Raw genomic sequence first — 16359 nt, 5'->3', positions numbered from 1 at the left:
TTTAAGACTCTAAAGTGGCCTTTTCAAGAAATTCCATAAAGAGGCAACCGCCGAAGCAGGAGCGGCACCCATAAGCCCCATGGAACCACACGCTTATCAAGTCATTGAGAAAATGCCAAATCAATTGCGAGCAATTACTGACAGCTAGTGAGATAAGTAGGAGATGATTTCCACAGCTAGTCAAATTGTGATGTGAATATCAGGATTTAACTGTGTGATTAAGCGCGCTCAGGCTGGAGTAGTACTGAGATGGGTGACCTCCCGGGAAGTCCCGGTGCTTCACCCCTGTGAGCATCACCTAGATCCAATGAGTGCTAAGTGTTCCATTTATTCTCATGAGAGATGGATTCATGTTGAATCACTACTCATGAAACATGGGTCATCGAGTTTGACTCAAAAATCACATAGTTAAATTCTGATATTCACATCACAGCTAGTGAGATAGTCACACGTGTAGCGCGCCAATGAGTAGAGTAGAAGCAGCCTTCTATAAAAGAGCGGAGAAGACGCTCTTCCTGAGGGCAACGTCTATACAGCCACGAAAATGCACTTCCTTACGAAGGAGAGGACTCGGTCAATTTTTCAAAAAGTTTAAAAAAGCGATGTAAAGCAAGTGCATTTTCGTGGCTGTATAGTCACGGGCGTTCCTGAGCAGAAGGTACAGATTTTTTACCAGATAGCACGGGGCGCATTCCACGGAGCATGGAATGCATGCAAACCGTCCCGTACAGAAGCAAGAGTGACAGGAAATGTGAGCATCTCAGTCAATTCTGTACAGAAAACGACTGAAGAGAGGTTTAGTACTCTGCCTAATTTCTTCAAATAGAAATACTCTTTCTTTTAATGCTGCTGCCGCTCCATTCGTGGCCTGCTGCTCGGTAAATAAAGGCTTTCTGCCATATGACCTCAGGTGAGTCCTTAGTTTCGCTTTTTTAGCCTTTATTAATCATACTTTGCATTCACTTCCGTGGTTTGGAAAGCTTAGGGTTTGTGCTGTCAATGGTTTCAGTTTTCTGCGGCAATATCTTCTGTTTCAATCACTCAAGGAGTCAAATTTGGTGGTCGTATGACCGTATTAGCGGTTCACCGTGATCTTCTTCGGAGTCGCTAATGTTGCTTTTACTTTAATTGGGGTCACAGATAATGTTCTGTCCAATTGTTAAGATTTGGATTAGTTGGTTGTGGTCTGTGGGAGCCGCACAGAACATGCATTCATACAAATTTGTTCTTTTCATGTTTCTGGACATCAAATGTGGGTGGAATAGTGAAATGGGTTTAAACCAATTGCAGATCCCACACTATAGTAACATGGGCTGGGCCCTACAATTCTAAGTGCCAGGGTTGGGAGGGAGGGTTTCCCACTTGCCGGGTACCTTCAGTCTTGTTATTTTTCCAATGTCCAGCAGAGAAGGCCATTTTTACAGTTTTCACTTCTGTGCTTTTTCCAGTCTCATTAAGCATTCTATGATCACCTGTAGTCATTAATATCTAAATTAAAATCAGCTTGTTTCGTACCGAATAAAGTGTGTTTCCTCGATCTTGTCATTCCAGTGAGTATTGATCAAACTGTGGGTCATTGCTGTCAGAAATGGTTTCTTTCAGCTGTCTGTTGCTAATGATTACTTAATAATTGTAAATGGACCGAATCATTTGCCAAATGCCCAATTTACACATGCTTAGCTATTTAGTATAGAATGGAAATCCTGCCAAATCCCTTTGTAAAAGTACCTCAGAATGTGCACACTACAGTCGAAATTGATCAACTTCGTAATGGTAGCACTACAATGCATTGTGAAGTATGGACTCTCATTAGTTTAGGAGGAAGTTGTTTTATTAGTGAAAATTATACATATCTTCGTTTTTTTTGGTAGTGTAGTGTACCCTTATGATAAACCGTAGGTATATATTGCGTGTTCTGTAGTGCAGGCCAGCAATGAGAGTTTACTAAATCAAGCCTATAAAGGTAAAATTGAAAGGTGGATTGGTGGTGCTTTTAGAAGATAATGATATTTCTTTTTCCTCCATCAAGATTCCCATGATTACGGGTAAACTTGGCACAATCATCACCCGTGAGACAGTTTATTTGAGTCTTCTTATTTTCTTTTGATAATTAAGTTTTTGATGCACAACCACAAAATATTACGAAGATAATTGGCATCTTTGTTCAAGTGCGCAGAGGAAAGGTGCTATAAGCAGGTCGTGGTATCTTACAGATTTATTTCAGAAAAGGACGTTTTGCTTTGTAGGAAACATTTTCAAATTTTTGACCAAATCGAATTCTTTTATCGTCAGGCTAATATTTCGTACATTGGCTTAAGAGGAAATTTACATCTCTTATCGGGGTTTTAAAGCTGTGTACGGGAATTATCTCGGCAGGAGTTTCAGAACTGTTACAGGTGAGCGTGTACTCGGTTACTTTTGTTTCAAGCTTATAGTTATGTTGTAGGGGTTGAATTAGACAAGTGCGCAAATCGTTTCAAATAACTGGCGTACAGGACGGTATGGATTCATTTTAGGCATCGTGGAATGAATCTGTACCTTTCGTAGGCCAATTTTTTCGAGTCATTTTAATATTCGCCTTGAATGAGCGTTCAAAGTGTTCGCTTTTACAGGACTGCTAAGTTCTGTTATTTGACGACTTTTAAGCACTAACTGGCAGAATACCAATTGCATAAGCGCTTTACTTTATACAGCACAAGACTATCTATTTGAATTACCTCTATTACAGGATTAGCCCACATATGTTAACCAGTCCTAGAAAAGGAGATGCCTCCTTTAAGTCCTATTCTGTCCTAACCATCACCTTGCCCCACAGGAATGAGTACTTGTGGAACCTTGTATCTAACTCAACGAATTGGGAGCTACTGGGTAGGGTTTTTACTATTGTTTTCTTCTTAATATTACAATAATATAAACCCAATGGCGAGCAGGTTGCCTGCAGGAAATAGACATCCCCTCCCAAGTCCTCAAGTCTTACGATGTCCAGGATTTTACCCTGGCAAGTACTGTAGAGTGTTCATTATATTTGGTTACAGGTTTTCTTCACATCACAAGCAATTGAGGAGCATTTTTAGTCTTTACATATTGAGAGGTCCATTAGTAAAGAATTTCCATCAAGTAGTATCTTTATCCACCACATTTAATCCTTAATTACGGGTGCTTGTTAATTGGTGCACATTGTACTTCCATGGTCTTCTATTGTTTTTGTGGTTAGTTGCCCACATTTTCCTGTTACTTTACTCCAAACTTCCACGTGTTAAAGTTATGTCAATCTGCATTTATTAGCTTGTGTATATAGGAAAATAAAGCTTTGTGTACATCATAAATCCCTTAATTAAATGCAAAACAAAGAGTGGAGAAATATATAATGACATGATACGCTAATGTTTTTATTAGTTGGAAATTGCTAAAGCCAGGTACAATAACTGAACCTATGAAATTAGATGAGCAGGCTACAAATTGTCTTTTTGTTTGAGGGAGGATTGTCAAGAGAACCATTTTTGCAAAACGGGGATGGCTGTGGAGTAAATAGGTCATTCTGTAATAATCGAAAAGCTAATTTAGACTGTCTTTGGGGATGCAAACCAAAAATGGATAAACGGACTGTTATTTTATTCATTATTTAAGTGTCTAGCCACATTACTAGAATAGAATGTGCAGCCTAAAATTAATGAATCACATGGGCAATGATTAAAATAATTTGAAGAAAATCATTTCAAGTCTGAACAGGAAAATAACGTGGTTGGATTTAGGCTCTAGGTCTACATTTTGATTAAAAAGCGCAGCAGTCCCAATCCAGATTTTAGGGGAGGAAATAATGTCTTAGAATTTTAAAAACCTAATGGTTAATACTGTGAACTTTTCTTTTAGGGAATATATTTACGTCCATTTCAAAACAACACCTCTGGTAACAAGTTAAGCCTTAACATAGGATTTATACTTGAAAGCAAGGATGAATTCTATGGCATGTGATTGTATAACTGGGGTAGCGTGACTATTAATGGGGATTCAAACTGAAGAGTCGAACAACAGGAGTGGCTTCTAATCTCTCTTTGCTGGCAAGTTGCACTCTTTCTTTGTTTGACAAACAGTTTATGGAGGTACAAAAGCTCTCTTAAATATTGACTTCCTTTTTTCTATTTCCTTAGAAGCACTAAATGTAGATAATGCTCTATATCTTACTTGTTTCGTCAAATCCAATCCAGACTAAGAGGGAACATGTGTCTCTAATTAAATATAACGCCTAATGGGTAAGTTGAAGCTTGCCCTATAGTCTGAAGACAATACGCTGCTTTTGGTCCCTTCAAGTGCCATTTAAATTCTTTACTCTTTCTTCATTCGAAATCTCGGTTTCATAGCCTTTATTCTTGTCATGTTGGAAAATAACACAGAAGCTTTATAATGTAAAAGAGCTAGCAAATGCTTTAGAACATACAACATCAATTTCTTTGTTTTGAAGTTATGAACTGATATTTGAATTCTAGGATAAGAACTTACTTCAATTCGTTTTTGCAGGAATAGATTTTTGTTTTGTTGGCTATCCAACAGTGAACATAGGTACCAGTGTAGATGGCTATGGAGCATAAAGCTCCAATGCCAATGGCTTCAAAATCAAGAACAACTGAAGAACACGATGATTCAAAGCTAGGCAGCGATACAGATGAACTGGATCCTTGGACAGCATGGGCATATAGGCCTCATACCATCTCCTTGTTGCTTGTAGGTGCAGGGCTTCTAATGTGAGTCCAAATCCATATTTTTTGCAGGCAATTGCTTCCTTTATTGGTGTAACTAATTTCTTTGTAATAGAGATTTGATAGTGGAGAAAAGGTTCCATTTTTTTTCTTTTGATGTACCCAGTTGAACATGCAGAGATGCGAGTGATGTCTGTTTTGAATGTAGGCGAACGATTTGTTACAGGAAATTACACTTGTTTTTAACAATTAAGATGTCAGTGAACACTCACTCTCCATTGACTCCGTTAACCAGAGAAAGCTAAAAAAAGAGGAAGTTAGACAAAAGAAAGTTGTTGAACAGAATGTTGAAGGTCCACTGATTTTAAGAAAATTGTAACAATTTGTGCTTTCTCTGCATGAAATTAAACCGGTCCCAGGCTTGAAGCTTAATTTGAAATTTATGGTTCACAATGCCCCTCTGCAGAATATTTTTACTGATAAGAAAATAATGTTAATATCACTATGAATTCTGTATGCTTTTCCTTTTATGGTTACTTAAAAATAAGCTGTCAGGTATATATGTACTTGAACTGATACCCAATACAAAACAACATAAGACAGTTAAATCCTGATAGCATAACATAAGACGTGTTTGCATAGCCTGTTTTAAAGCTTGACATATTTTGTAGGTGGACATGGTTTGTGCCATTCAGGTTATGTTTGCACAAAACTGATGATCCATTTGTTTGTGCTTCGAAATTTTAAGATGAAAGTAATTGTGCAACTTTTATATTTTATAATGAATGCAAGATCTAATGTTCTGCTCTTGTCTAACCCCACAAAATGGTATTTACTTGTAAGCTGACTTTAGATGGGCTTGTGGAGCACTAGATCCTGCAAAAACAGCAGACACTGATCGAGTAACTTCTGTTAAGAGGTAACTGCCTACAATACGTTGGATTTCATTTATTCTCACACCAATGTTTAGAAGGTGTGAAAGTTGAATTATAACTGGTGTTTTTGGGACGGAATATTAGCACTAATGTTTGTAGATCAACAATTTTGGATCATAATTTGAGTGCGTGCACATGATTGATAGTGTGTATCTGACCAGTTTGGAGTGTATAGTTTTGGTTGCCCTTTTCTCATACACCTAATCATAAAATGATAAGGGTCTGGTAAAGAGATCATGGGACTAGCCATTAACTTCTGGGCTTGTTTTTATGTGATACACTTGGCTAACGTTCACAATTTTACTTTTAGGTAAATCAACGACTGACACTTACTGTTTTGCCTTGCATTGGAAAGAAAAAGACTCTTCAAATGCAATTTTCGAGGATAATTTTCTAGTCTGCCTCCGTTATGTTCTAACTGAATGAATTTTTAAGTTCATTGACTTATTTTGATTACTTGCGGACATTGCTTGTTGAGATGGTAAAACCCAACAGTTGCCTTGGGTTTTGCCTCGGGTTTTCCCTCCAATTGTCTTGACACTTCAGCTGATCATCTTAGGGTGCAGTCCCATGAGGGGAGCTGCAGGATCTATTTTTATGGAGTGGGTGGTCCTATGAAACCAAAAAATGATTTGATGTAGGATTAATTGGAATCTTCTCCTAAATAATAGCAGCCCCAAACTTTTATAGTTTAAATTTGAGCAGGTGGAGAAAAAGGTGGGGGCTAGAAATTGCTCCACCGGCTTAGGCTTTTCTTTGCCACTTGTCAATCACATACAAATTTCTATTTCTTTATCAATAATTTTTTTAAACATTTTTATTTATTAAGTGAATGAAATATGTTAAATAAAAGTTATTCATGAGACCACATGCTTCCATAAATTATGGAGCTTAAACTTTTCAAGAATTACTCCACTACAAAATTCATGGGACCTCCCGCTTTAAAATAATCCTAAAAAATCTCTAGAACAACCGCTGAACTTTTTTAGGAAGCCCCCTTCCATGGGACCGCACCCTTACATGCTTTATATGCTATTGTATCCATTGTAAACTTATCTTTTCAATAATACAATTCCTCTGCTCTTAGTGTGGACATAGCCAGAAGTTGTGGTGAACCATGATACATCTGTGTGTGTTTATATTTTATTGTCTTCTATTCTGTCTCACTGTTCTGTATTTTCGTTTCACATTTTTCATTCAACTTCACATTAATATATGATTTTATTTTTCTTTCTATTTTAAGTGGGTGTACATAATCTTTGGAACAATAATTTGAGTTTACAACATGGATTGATTTTCCAGATTTCTTGATTTGATGTGTGGAGCAGATTAAGTTGTATTTGTTGGAGGATAATTTATTAATCACTCCCTCTTAAAATAACCTTTTAGTTTGCGTTTCTTTTGCATTGCTACTTGCTTATTTAGTTAATGTAGTTTTCCTAAATGCATATTGTTTCTGTAATATACTATCAATTCGAAAAAAAATTAATGTTATAAGTTTTGGTTTATGCACATAGCTGCCTGTAATTATGACTCTTTATCAACCTTCTTTTATAATATAAGCACATTGGTCATTAACATTAATTATTCATATGCTATCATGAATTTTGTTTGTGTTCATTTAAATCTGAATGTGATGATAATGACTTGCCTTGGGTCAGTGCACAAAGTTTAGGTAAATCTATGAACTGTCGTGAATTTTAGTTCTGTTATAATTTTCTGGGAGAATTTGTTTGGTATTGCCTGCGATTGAATGCCATTCATAGTAAATTTTCCTTTCAAGGAACATCAGTGTACACAATAACTTCACACAGCTTCAGTGCCTTAAATTTTGACTAAGAACAAAAAATTGGTACTCTCTGCAACTGCTGCATTTTTTTTAAAATTCTTTGATTAATTTTTTTGATTACAGCTCAGGAAGGAGGCTGCTACTGCATTTTACACTTATATTTACTTTCCAAACACTTGAAATATAGTTTCATTACAAGCTCAAATTTTATTTCTGGTCCTATCATTGTCCAACAAGCCACACTTCTCTGTTAGTATCTAAAAGGACAGATTTATTACTTATTTGCATTCACTTTACATGTTTTGGGGGAGATTTTCTAGAATTAGCAGTGACTGAGATCTATGATAGATTTTATATTTATCTTTAAATATATATTTGGCTAATATTGAATGTAATGTGAACTTGTGATTTTTAAGGGGTGTTTGGGCCATGATAGCTGTTTTCCTTGGTTATTGCTTACTGCAAGCACCTTCAACGTAAGACCTTTTGCTTGTTTATACTTCTCAAGTTGCATTTGGAAATATTACTAGTTTTTGTAGAGAATGTAAAAAGACTTTCTGACATGGGATTTGAGTTGATTTGAAACTTAATTTTCATAAATTTTGACATATATTTATACTAGGAAAAAAGTTTTATGTGCCTTGTTGCTGATGAATGTGATATGGATTGACTTTAACAGAATCTTGATAAGACCTCATCCAGCAATTTGGCGGTTGGTTCATGGAATAGCAGTCATTTATTTAGTATCTCTTACCTTTTTGCTCTTTCAGGTACTCACTTTGATATCAAACAGAAGTATGTGTCTTCATGTTTTTCTTTTTAATACTATGTTAACACACACACACACATATATATAGAGTAGTCAAGAGAATCCTCTAAAATGGTTATTAGTATCTCTTACCTTTTTGCTCTTTCAGGTACTCACTTTGATAACAAATGGAAGTACGTGTCTTCATGTTTTTCTTTTTAATACTAGGTTACGTATACATACATACATACATACATACATATATATATATATATATAGTAGTCAAGGGAATCCTCTAAAATGGTTTGACTTTATTTTCATAAGCCAGTATAGAACAATAATATCCTTGTTCCATCATCTCAGTTGCAAAATAAAAGCAACACGAGATTTTTTTAATTATTAGATCAAATTCAATTCAAGGACAAGTTATTAGAGAAACAATTGACTTTTTCAAGTCCTCAAGATGACTCATTTAAGTCAAAGGGAAATGGAGCATTGATCTTTATTGCACATTAGTAAATTACTTATAGTTTCTCTTAATTTAAAAATACCCTTAGTATTTGTCCTTAATTTACTTGGTTAGCTTATTGTTTTCATGTAGTTTCTCTTAATCTAAAAATACCCCTAGTATTTGTCCTTAATTTTCCTTTTCAGCTTATTGTTTTCTTTTGTGTATAAAAACATGTTTATATTGTGTATTTTTTATCATTCCAATTAGATTTTAGTTGTACTTAGTCATCATTTGATTTATGGACGAACCTTATTATTATTGTATGTAAAATTGGACAACGATATAATGGATCTTTATGTGGTGAGAGAAATAAGTTATTTTGAAACTTGGATGTTGAATGCATTTGATACCAAAACGCTGTTGTTGGTGATGACTAACTATCAAGAGTTTCATCAACATTGCTTTATGGCCGTATGCCCCATTGTTGGATTTTAGCCCACAAATCAGAAGATAAACAACAACAAAGAAGAACCAAAATAGATACAAGAGACACAAATTGTCCTGGAAAACCCTTCTAAAATGAAGGGAAAAACCCAACCACACACATCAAAATATCATTTTATTGATCATAAAAGTTCAAGTGTACGATGCATTTCACTTGATGCGATATTTATACATAAAGAGAGACTCTTCACATACCAACCGAAGGTGGTCTCTACAAATTCCAAAACATAACTCTTTATTTTCAGATATAACTCTTTGTATTTCCATGCCTTAATGCAAAATGAATGACACGTTTTTATATTTAATATTACAATTTAATCATAAGTGTCCTCTTTAGCCGGAGGTGATCACAATGATAATAATGTCCATATTTCTAGAGATAAAGATCTCTATCACAGCTACAATCTCCAACACTCCCTCTTAACTAGAGATATATCTTTAGCTGAATAGTCACACAAGGCTGTAACCAAAATGTCAATTATAAAATGTAATCACATAGATCAACATGACACTATAGCTGAAGGTGATCATAATGATAATAATGTCCATATTTCTAGAGATAAAGATCTCTATCACAACTACAATCTCCAACACTCCCTCTTAACTAGAGATATATCTTTAGCTGAATAGTCACACAAGGCTATAACCAAAATGCCAAGTTCTCAACATGAGAACAATTTACTCATTGTTAATAATCATGGAATCACTCAATATGATAGACCTGTAACAAGTACTCACAATCATGGGATCACTTAACATGATTTTTTTTTAAATCACGAACTCACTCAACATGATGCTATCATGGAATCTCTCAACATGACAAGTTAGTAAGGTTTACAACCAACATTTTATCACAGACTCTCTCAACGTGATACAGTCATGGACTCTCTCAATAGGACTTCCAATTCCCATCACAAAATCTCTCAACATGATGTCATCATGGACTTTCTTAACATGATATTCACTCCCAGGATTGAAAGAGTTATCAAGTTGACCTTACAACTCATAATCGGTCTTTGTTCTTTCTTTTATTTTCTCTCTTTCTCTTTTGTAGTCCTGTGGACTTCTTTGTTTTTTATTCTCGTGGTTGTTCTTTACCCACTTTTATTTTTCGTTTTGTTTGTGTGCTTTTATTTACCTTTAGGTTTGTTAGCTTTCCTTTTTAAAATGGCCTTGAACTAATATAAAATTTATTTTAAAACTCGTGCATAGAAAAATGTGCACAGATTACATGCATTATTAAACTTGGTCATTTATATGCATTACACTCCTATATTAGTTTATCTATTTTTGGTATTTTTTTGCTTTATTTTTTGTTTGTTGTGTTAGACTTTAGTTATTTGTGGGCTTGGATTTTGAATTTGGTTTTTAGTTTTTGTTTGATCATTTGCTTTTTTTGTGTGTAGTTTTTCCTTCTTTTTTCTCCCTTTGTTTTTATTATTTTTTGACTTTTATGTTTTATGTGCCCCTTGGTGAGGCTTAGTTTGTATAATTTTATTCTTGACCAAGGCCATTTATGTGCATATTAAACTTGGTTATTTATATGCATTACACTCCTATATTAGTTTATCTATTTTTGGTTTGACTTTTATGTTTTATGTGCCCCATGGTGAGGCTTAGTCTGCATAATTTTATTCTTGACCAAGGCTATTTGCGTGAATAACCTGGTCATTTATATGCATTACACTTCTATATTAGTTTATCTATTTTTGGTTTTTTTTTTGCTTTATTTTTTGTTTGTTGTGTTAGACTTTAGCTATTTGTGGGCTTGGAATTTGGATTTTGGTTTTTAGTTTTTGTTCAATCATTTGCTTTTTTTGTGTGTAGTTTTTCCTTCTTTTTTCTCCCTTTGTTTTTATTATTTTTTGACTTTTATGTTTTATGTGCCCCTTGGTGAGGCTTAGTCTGCATAATTTATTCTTGCATTCTCTCATCTTGAGGATGGATTTGATGCTAAAAAAACTTACACAATCAAATCTAGAAATTGAATTACACAAGAAATGTAATCACAATAAAGACTCATTTCTATCAAGAGTCTGAAAACCTACTATACCAAAATATTAACAACACATGTAAGAATGGAGGGGATTTGAGGACTCCCTCTCAATCAAGAACTACTTTCATCATGCAAGAAGAGACAACAAATGAATCCTCCCTCTAAATCAACATCTCCCTCTGAAAATGAGATCTTTATTATTGCATTCTCGCATCTTGATGATGGATCTGATGCTAAAAAAACTCACACAAGCGAACCCAAAAATTGAATTACACAAGAAATGCAATCACAACGAAGACTTGTTTCCATCAAGAGTCTGAAAACCTACTATGCCAAAATATTAACAACATATGTAAGAATGGAGGGGATTTGAGGACTCCCTCTCAATCAAGAACTACTTTCATCATACATGAAGAGATAACAAATGAATCCTCCCTCTGAATCAACATCTTCCTCTAAATATGAGATCTTTATCTTGTTGCAACATGCAACTAGGAATCTTCATTAAACAAACATCACAAATATAATGTTCTTGATCATCGATAAATATGAACCATAAATTCTATACAAAACTATCAATGCCAGATGTAATGCATTCAACCGATACACATATTGTTGATAATTGTAGCTCATAAAGGTAAGTTAGAAGTAGAGTTCAAGTAGGACTCTATTTTGAGGAAGTAGAGTTCAAGTAGAACTCTACTTTGTCCACCTAACTAATTAAAGCAGTCACCTAAGAAGAAGAGTTCAAGTAGGACTCTACTTTATGGAAGTAGACTTCAAGTAGGACTCTACTTTTACCAACTGCTATTATAAAAGGAAGCCAAGGGTTAAACATAATTCAATAATCTTTCTCAAGAAGGACATTGAGAGAGAGAAAATCAGAGGAGATTTCTGATTTTCAGCAGGGGAGAAAGAAGGAAGTTTACAACAATTAGCAGTAAGGGAGAAGGTAGCAATTCCGAGTATATTCTAGGTTCGTTGTTTTGTGTCTAACTTGTTTTAGAGCCATTTTCCCATGTACTAGGAGCTCTTGTAAGTTCTGAAGTTATTTTGAATGATGAACTGATTGAAGAGCATACAAATTGTGTTTTTCTTTTCTAAGTTTTCGGCTACTTTATTTTGTTGAATAAATCTAGTAGTGTAAATCTAGATATGGTCTATTTGTGAAGGAAATTTGTGCTTGAGAAAACGTTTCAGATTGTAGAGGCTGTGGGATGATTGTATTCAAGAGGAGAATCATGAGGAGATTAGATTCAACAAGCAAGGAGGTGGTGATGAAAACTTGGCCCTCATCACTAAGACTAAGAAAAGCAAAGGGAAAGCTTTCACCAACAAAGCTAACAATTATGGATAAGGACATCATCCTGAAAAGAAGAAAGACTTAAGCAAGATCAAGTGTTTTGTCTACCATAAGAAAGGTCACTATGCTTCTCAATGTCCAGAGAAAAAGAAAGGCACGGGAAAGACACAAGTAGCAGCAGCAGCAACAATAGAGACTCAATTGAGTGAATTTGCAACAAAATTTGAGAATGATTTTTCCCTTGTAGCGTGTCTTTCTACTAGCACTATAGTTAGAAGTCCTTGATACTTGGATAGTGGTGCCTTCTGTCACATGATTGAAGTACGAGAGTTGGTCAGTCAACTTTCTGAGTATGAATGAGGGAACATTGTGGAGCTTGGCAATGATGCCTTGTATGCAATTAAGGGACAAGGACTCATGCAGTTTCAGCTTAAGTCAAGAGGATCAATTGATGCCCAGGAAGTGTTGTATGTACCTGGTTTTAAGAACTTGTTCTCCATCTTAGTTATGGAGCACAAAGGTTACACAATTACCTTCCAAAAAGGGCAAGTGTTTATATGCCTAGAGGGAGCCAATCCAAATACAACTTTGAGGATTGGAGTTAGGGAAGGCAACTTATATAGGCTACAAGGTAACTCCATTTAGGCACTGGTGTATAATAGTGAGAGCTTGTGTGAGTTGTGGCACAAGAGAATGGGGCACTTGCATCACAATGCACTACCTATAGTAAGAGAGATGGTCACTGGACTTCCAGACTTTAGTCCGGAGCAAGAACGGGTATGTAAAGGTTGTGTTCTTGGCAAATATGTCAAAGCTTCATTACCCAATAGTGAAACTCGACCCAAAGAGATTTTGGATCTAATACATTCCTATGTTTGTGGGCCTATATTAGTGGCATCAATGAATGGTGCATCCTATTATGTCACCTTCATTGATGATTTCTCTAGGAAAACCTAGATCTACTTCATGAAGACCAAAGTGAGGCCTTCACTCTATTCAAGGAGTTCAAAGTTTAGTGGAGAATCTGGTAGGGAAGAAGATCAAGGTGTTGTGATCAAACAATGGGGGTGAGTATCCCTCAAATGAGTTCAGAGATTTCTACAAAGATGCAAGAATCAAGAGGGAGAAGATAGCTGCCTACAATCCGCAACAAAATGGGGTTGCAAAGAGGAAGAACAGATCTATCATTAGTTTTGTAAAGGTCATAATCCATGATCAGAGTTTGCCATTGTTTCTATGGGCAAAAGCATGCAACACAATCGTATATTTACAAAACAGGAGCCCTCACAAGGTTTTAGAGGACAAGACCCCAGAGGAGGCATTCACATGAATTAAACTGGAGATAGGACATCTTAGGAGTTTTGGTTGTCTAGTCTATATTTGTAATATCCTCCCCTGATTTGAACTTTGACTTGTAGAAATTTAACTTAAGGAATATTGTCAAACACTTTGTATGCAAACTCATAAAGCTGATGTCCTCAATAAATTGCTTTCCAATGAGTAGATTTACGAACAACTATGAAGTGACATTAAAATGCATAATACACATCATAACATTTTCACAAACACTTGGCACACATTCAACAATATATGAAAAATCTGGAAACTCTTTCAATCTGCTGATAAAGGGTGATTTTTAAATGTAGACGTGCACTTACAGCTTCCTTAAAGGCTGCAACAACTATTCAGACTTGTATTCAACAATTATTATGCAAAGTATCAAAATTTGACAGAAGAAACCTGGAATTAGTTGCCGTAGTATTTTGCAGATGTAGTCGGCAGCCTTCCAAACTTCTAATCAGCCGGAAAAACAAGTAAACTTGATACCAACACTGTTCACGCCGTACTGTAGCAAAATACTATTCATGCCAACTGTAGCAAAATACTGTTCATGCGGCACTATAGCAATAACTAACTTCAGATCTGCACCTCAAACCCTTCTAAATTTCTTTATGCGAACGCCCCAAATGAAACCCAGTGTATTTCCTGAAGTGAAAACACCATTGATCCTCCTGACTGTGTCTTCCAACAGCGAAGAGAATGCTAGCAAAGAGGGATTCCATCCTCCAAGCCCGATAATCAGATATCCAGCAACATAACATTAATCTTCATCCAAGCATACAAAAAAAAAGCTCTTCCATTTCTTTTATAGTGTTCTCACAAGAGCTCAATCCTTCGTTTTCTCAATGTGGGATAAAACATAACTCCCTTTATGTACCTTATGTCTCCAATGTGTTATAAAAATAAAGGGAACTCTTTTAATTTAAATATTTCCCACAAACTATAGTCTATGCATTAATAAAGTTAAATATTTAAATTTAACTTTATAAAATGGCTTTATCAATGCATAACAAATCTTATCAATGATAAATAAGTTTTCCTGTCGATTTTAAACAATTACCATCGACATACCACTGTGACTGAATGTCCGGCCATGTCCAAGATGACTTACTATAAATAGTAAGTATGCCCAAAGTTGCCTCAGAACCCCTCAGAAAGACCTGCAACTGAAACTGTCTAGGCCAAATGGCCTCTAAGCCCCTTTAATGTCCTAGTTAGCCTACGGGACTGTGGGGAAATAGGCTAACGACAACATCATGCTATGAATGCTAGAAAGGGGACATTACAATATTCATGTGCCTATAGAGAAGAGGATAAAGTTGGAGCCCTCAGGTGAGAAAGGCATTCTTGTGGGATATAGTGAAGAGTCAAAAGCCTACAGGGGCTTTATACCAATACAATGAAGGACAATTGTGCGCAGGGATGTCAAGTTTGAAGTTTGAAGAAAACTTGGCCTCCAAGAAATCTCATGATCCACCGACAGTTGCAAAGGATATTTTGCAGGAGGATTCAAAAGGTGTGAAGAGTTCACAAACTTCTAGTACAAAGGGCCAAACTTCAAGAGAGGGACAATTAAATCCTTCTGAATTAGTTAGGAGGCCCAGATGGTTTGAGCGGACCTTGAAAGATGCTCGAGAACATGTTGAGGCTCCCAGAACCACATTTAAGGAGAGTAGGCCTCATAGAAGTTCCGGGCGTATATGGCCTTGATAACTAACATCATAGACTTAGAGCCTTGTAGCTTTGAGGAAGCAACTAGCCAATAGGTGCGGAGAGATGTCGTGGTGGAGCATAACTCCATGAAGAATGATGTTTGGGAATGTGTGCAAAGACTAGTGGGGAAGTCAGTAGTGACTTATAGATGGTTGTTCAAAATCAAAATGCGGCAGATGGCAATGTTGAGAAGTATAAAGCAAGATTTGTGGCTAGAGGATTCTCTTAAAAAGAGGGAGTAGACTACGAGGAGACCTTTGCTCCTGTTGCTAGATATTCTTCTATTCAAGTTGTTATATCCATTGCTTTAGAATTAGGTTGGAGGATTCAGCAGATGGATGTGAAGATAACATTCCTCAATGGAATCATTAAGGAAGAAGTATATATAGAGCAACCACAGTGGTTTGAGGTACATGACAGAGAGTCGCATGTATGCAAGCTTAAGAAAGCCTTGTATGGACTCAAATAAACTCCAAGGGCATGGTACTCCAAGATCGACAACTATTTGCAAAGCATAGGTTTTACCAAGAGTGAAACAAATTTCAACCTATACTTATACTTCATACTTGATATGAGATCCTCATCTTGGTGCTCTATGCGGATGACTTAATTCTTATAGGGGAAGAGAAGTTGATTGATGAGTGCAAGTCAAATTTGGTAAAAGAATTTGAGATGGACATTGGGTTGATGCATTACTTTCTAGGACTTGAGGTTCGGCAAAGATTGAGAGAGATCTTTCTTGGTCAAGGGAAGTATACACGACAAATCCTTAAGAGATTTAAGATGGAGAATAGTAGATCAATAGCTACTCCAATGGTAACCAACTTGAAGAAGGATGATTCTTCAAAGTCAGAATTGGTAGATTCTAGACAATATAGGCAATTA

At 35.9% G+C, this 16359-nt stretch overlaps 1 protein-coding gene across 7 annotated transcripts in view; it reads left to right on the top strand.

The window, feature by feature from the left end:
• Positions 1-623: 623 nt before the first annotated feature.
• Positions 624-16359, top strand: part of PSS1 (phosphatidyl serine synthase family protein) — a 73646-nt gene continuing 57910 nt past the window's right edge. Inside the window, exons 1-6 of one of the 7 annotated variants that reach the window (XM_089788567.1) lie at positions 776-910; positions 2293-2396; positions 4516-4739; positions 5548-5613; positions 7835-7894; positions 8098-8188. In XM_089788567.1, the coding sequence (XP_089644693.1) occupies positions 4570-4739; positions 5548-5613; positions 7835-7894; positions 8098-8188 (387 nt within the window). In that variant the 5' untranslated portion in view covers positions 776-910; positions 2293-2396; positions 4516-4569. Of the gene's footprint in view, positions 911-1184; positions 2397-3518; positions 4101-4515; positions 4740-5547; positions 5614-7834; positions 7895-8097; positions 8189-16359 lie in introns of those variants that run through there. The other 6 variants (XM_089788568.1, XM_089788569.1, XM_089788566.1 and 3 more) reach the window with 6 other exon arrangements.

Source organism: Cupressus sempervirens, chromosome 6 (genome assembly GCF_028749045.1).
Source record: "Cupressus sempervirens isolate cs-2001-9-10 chromosome 6, ASM2874904v1, whole genome shotgun sequence".
NCBI lineage: Eukaryota > Viridiplantae > Streptophyta > Pinopsida > Cupressales > Cupressaceae > Cupressus > Cupressus sempervirens.
The sequence above is the reverse complement of the archived record's forward strand: the minus strand, read 5'-3'. Positions and strand labels throughout refer to the sequence as shown.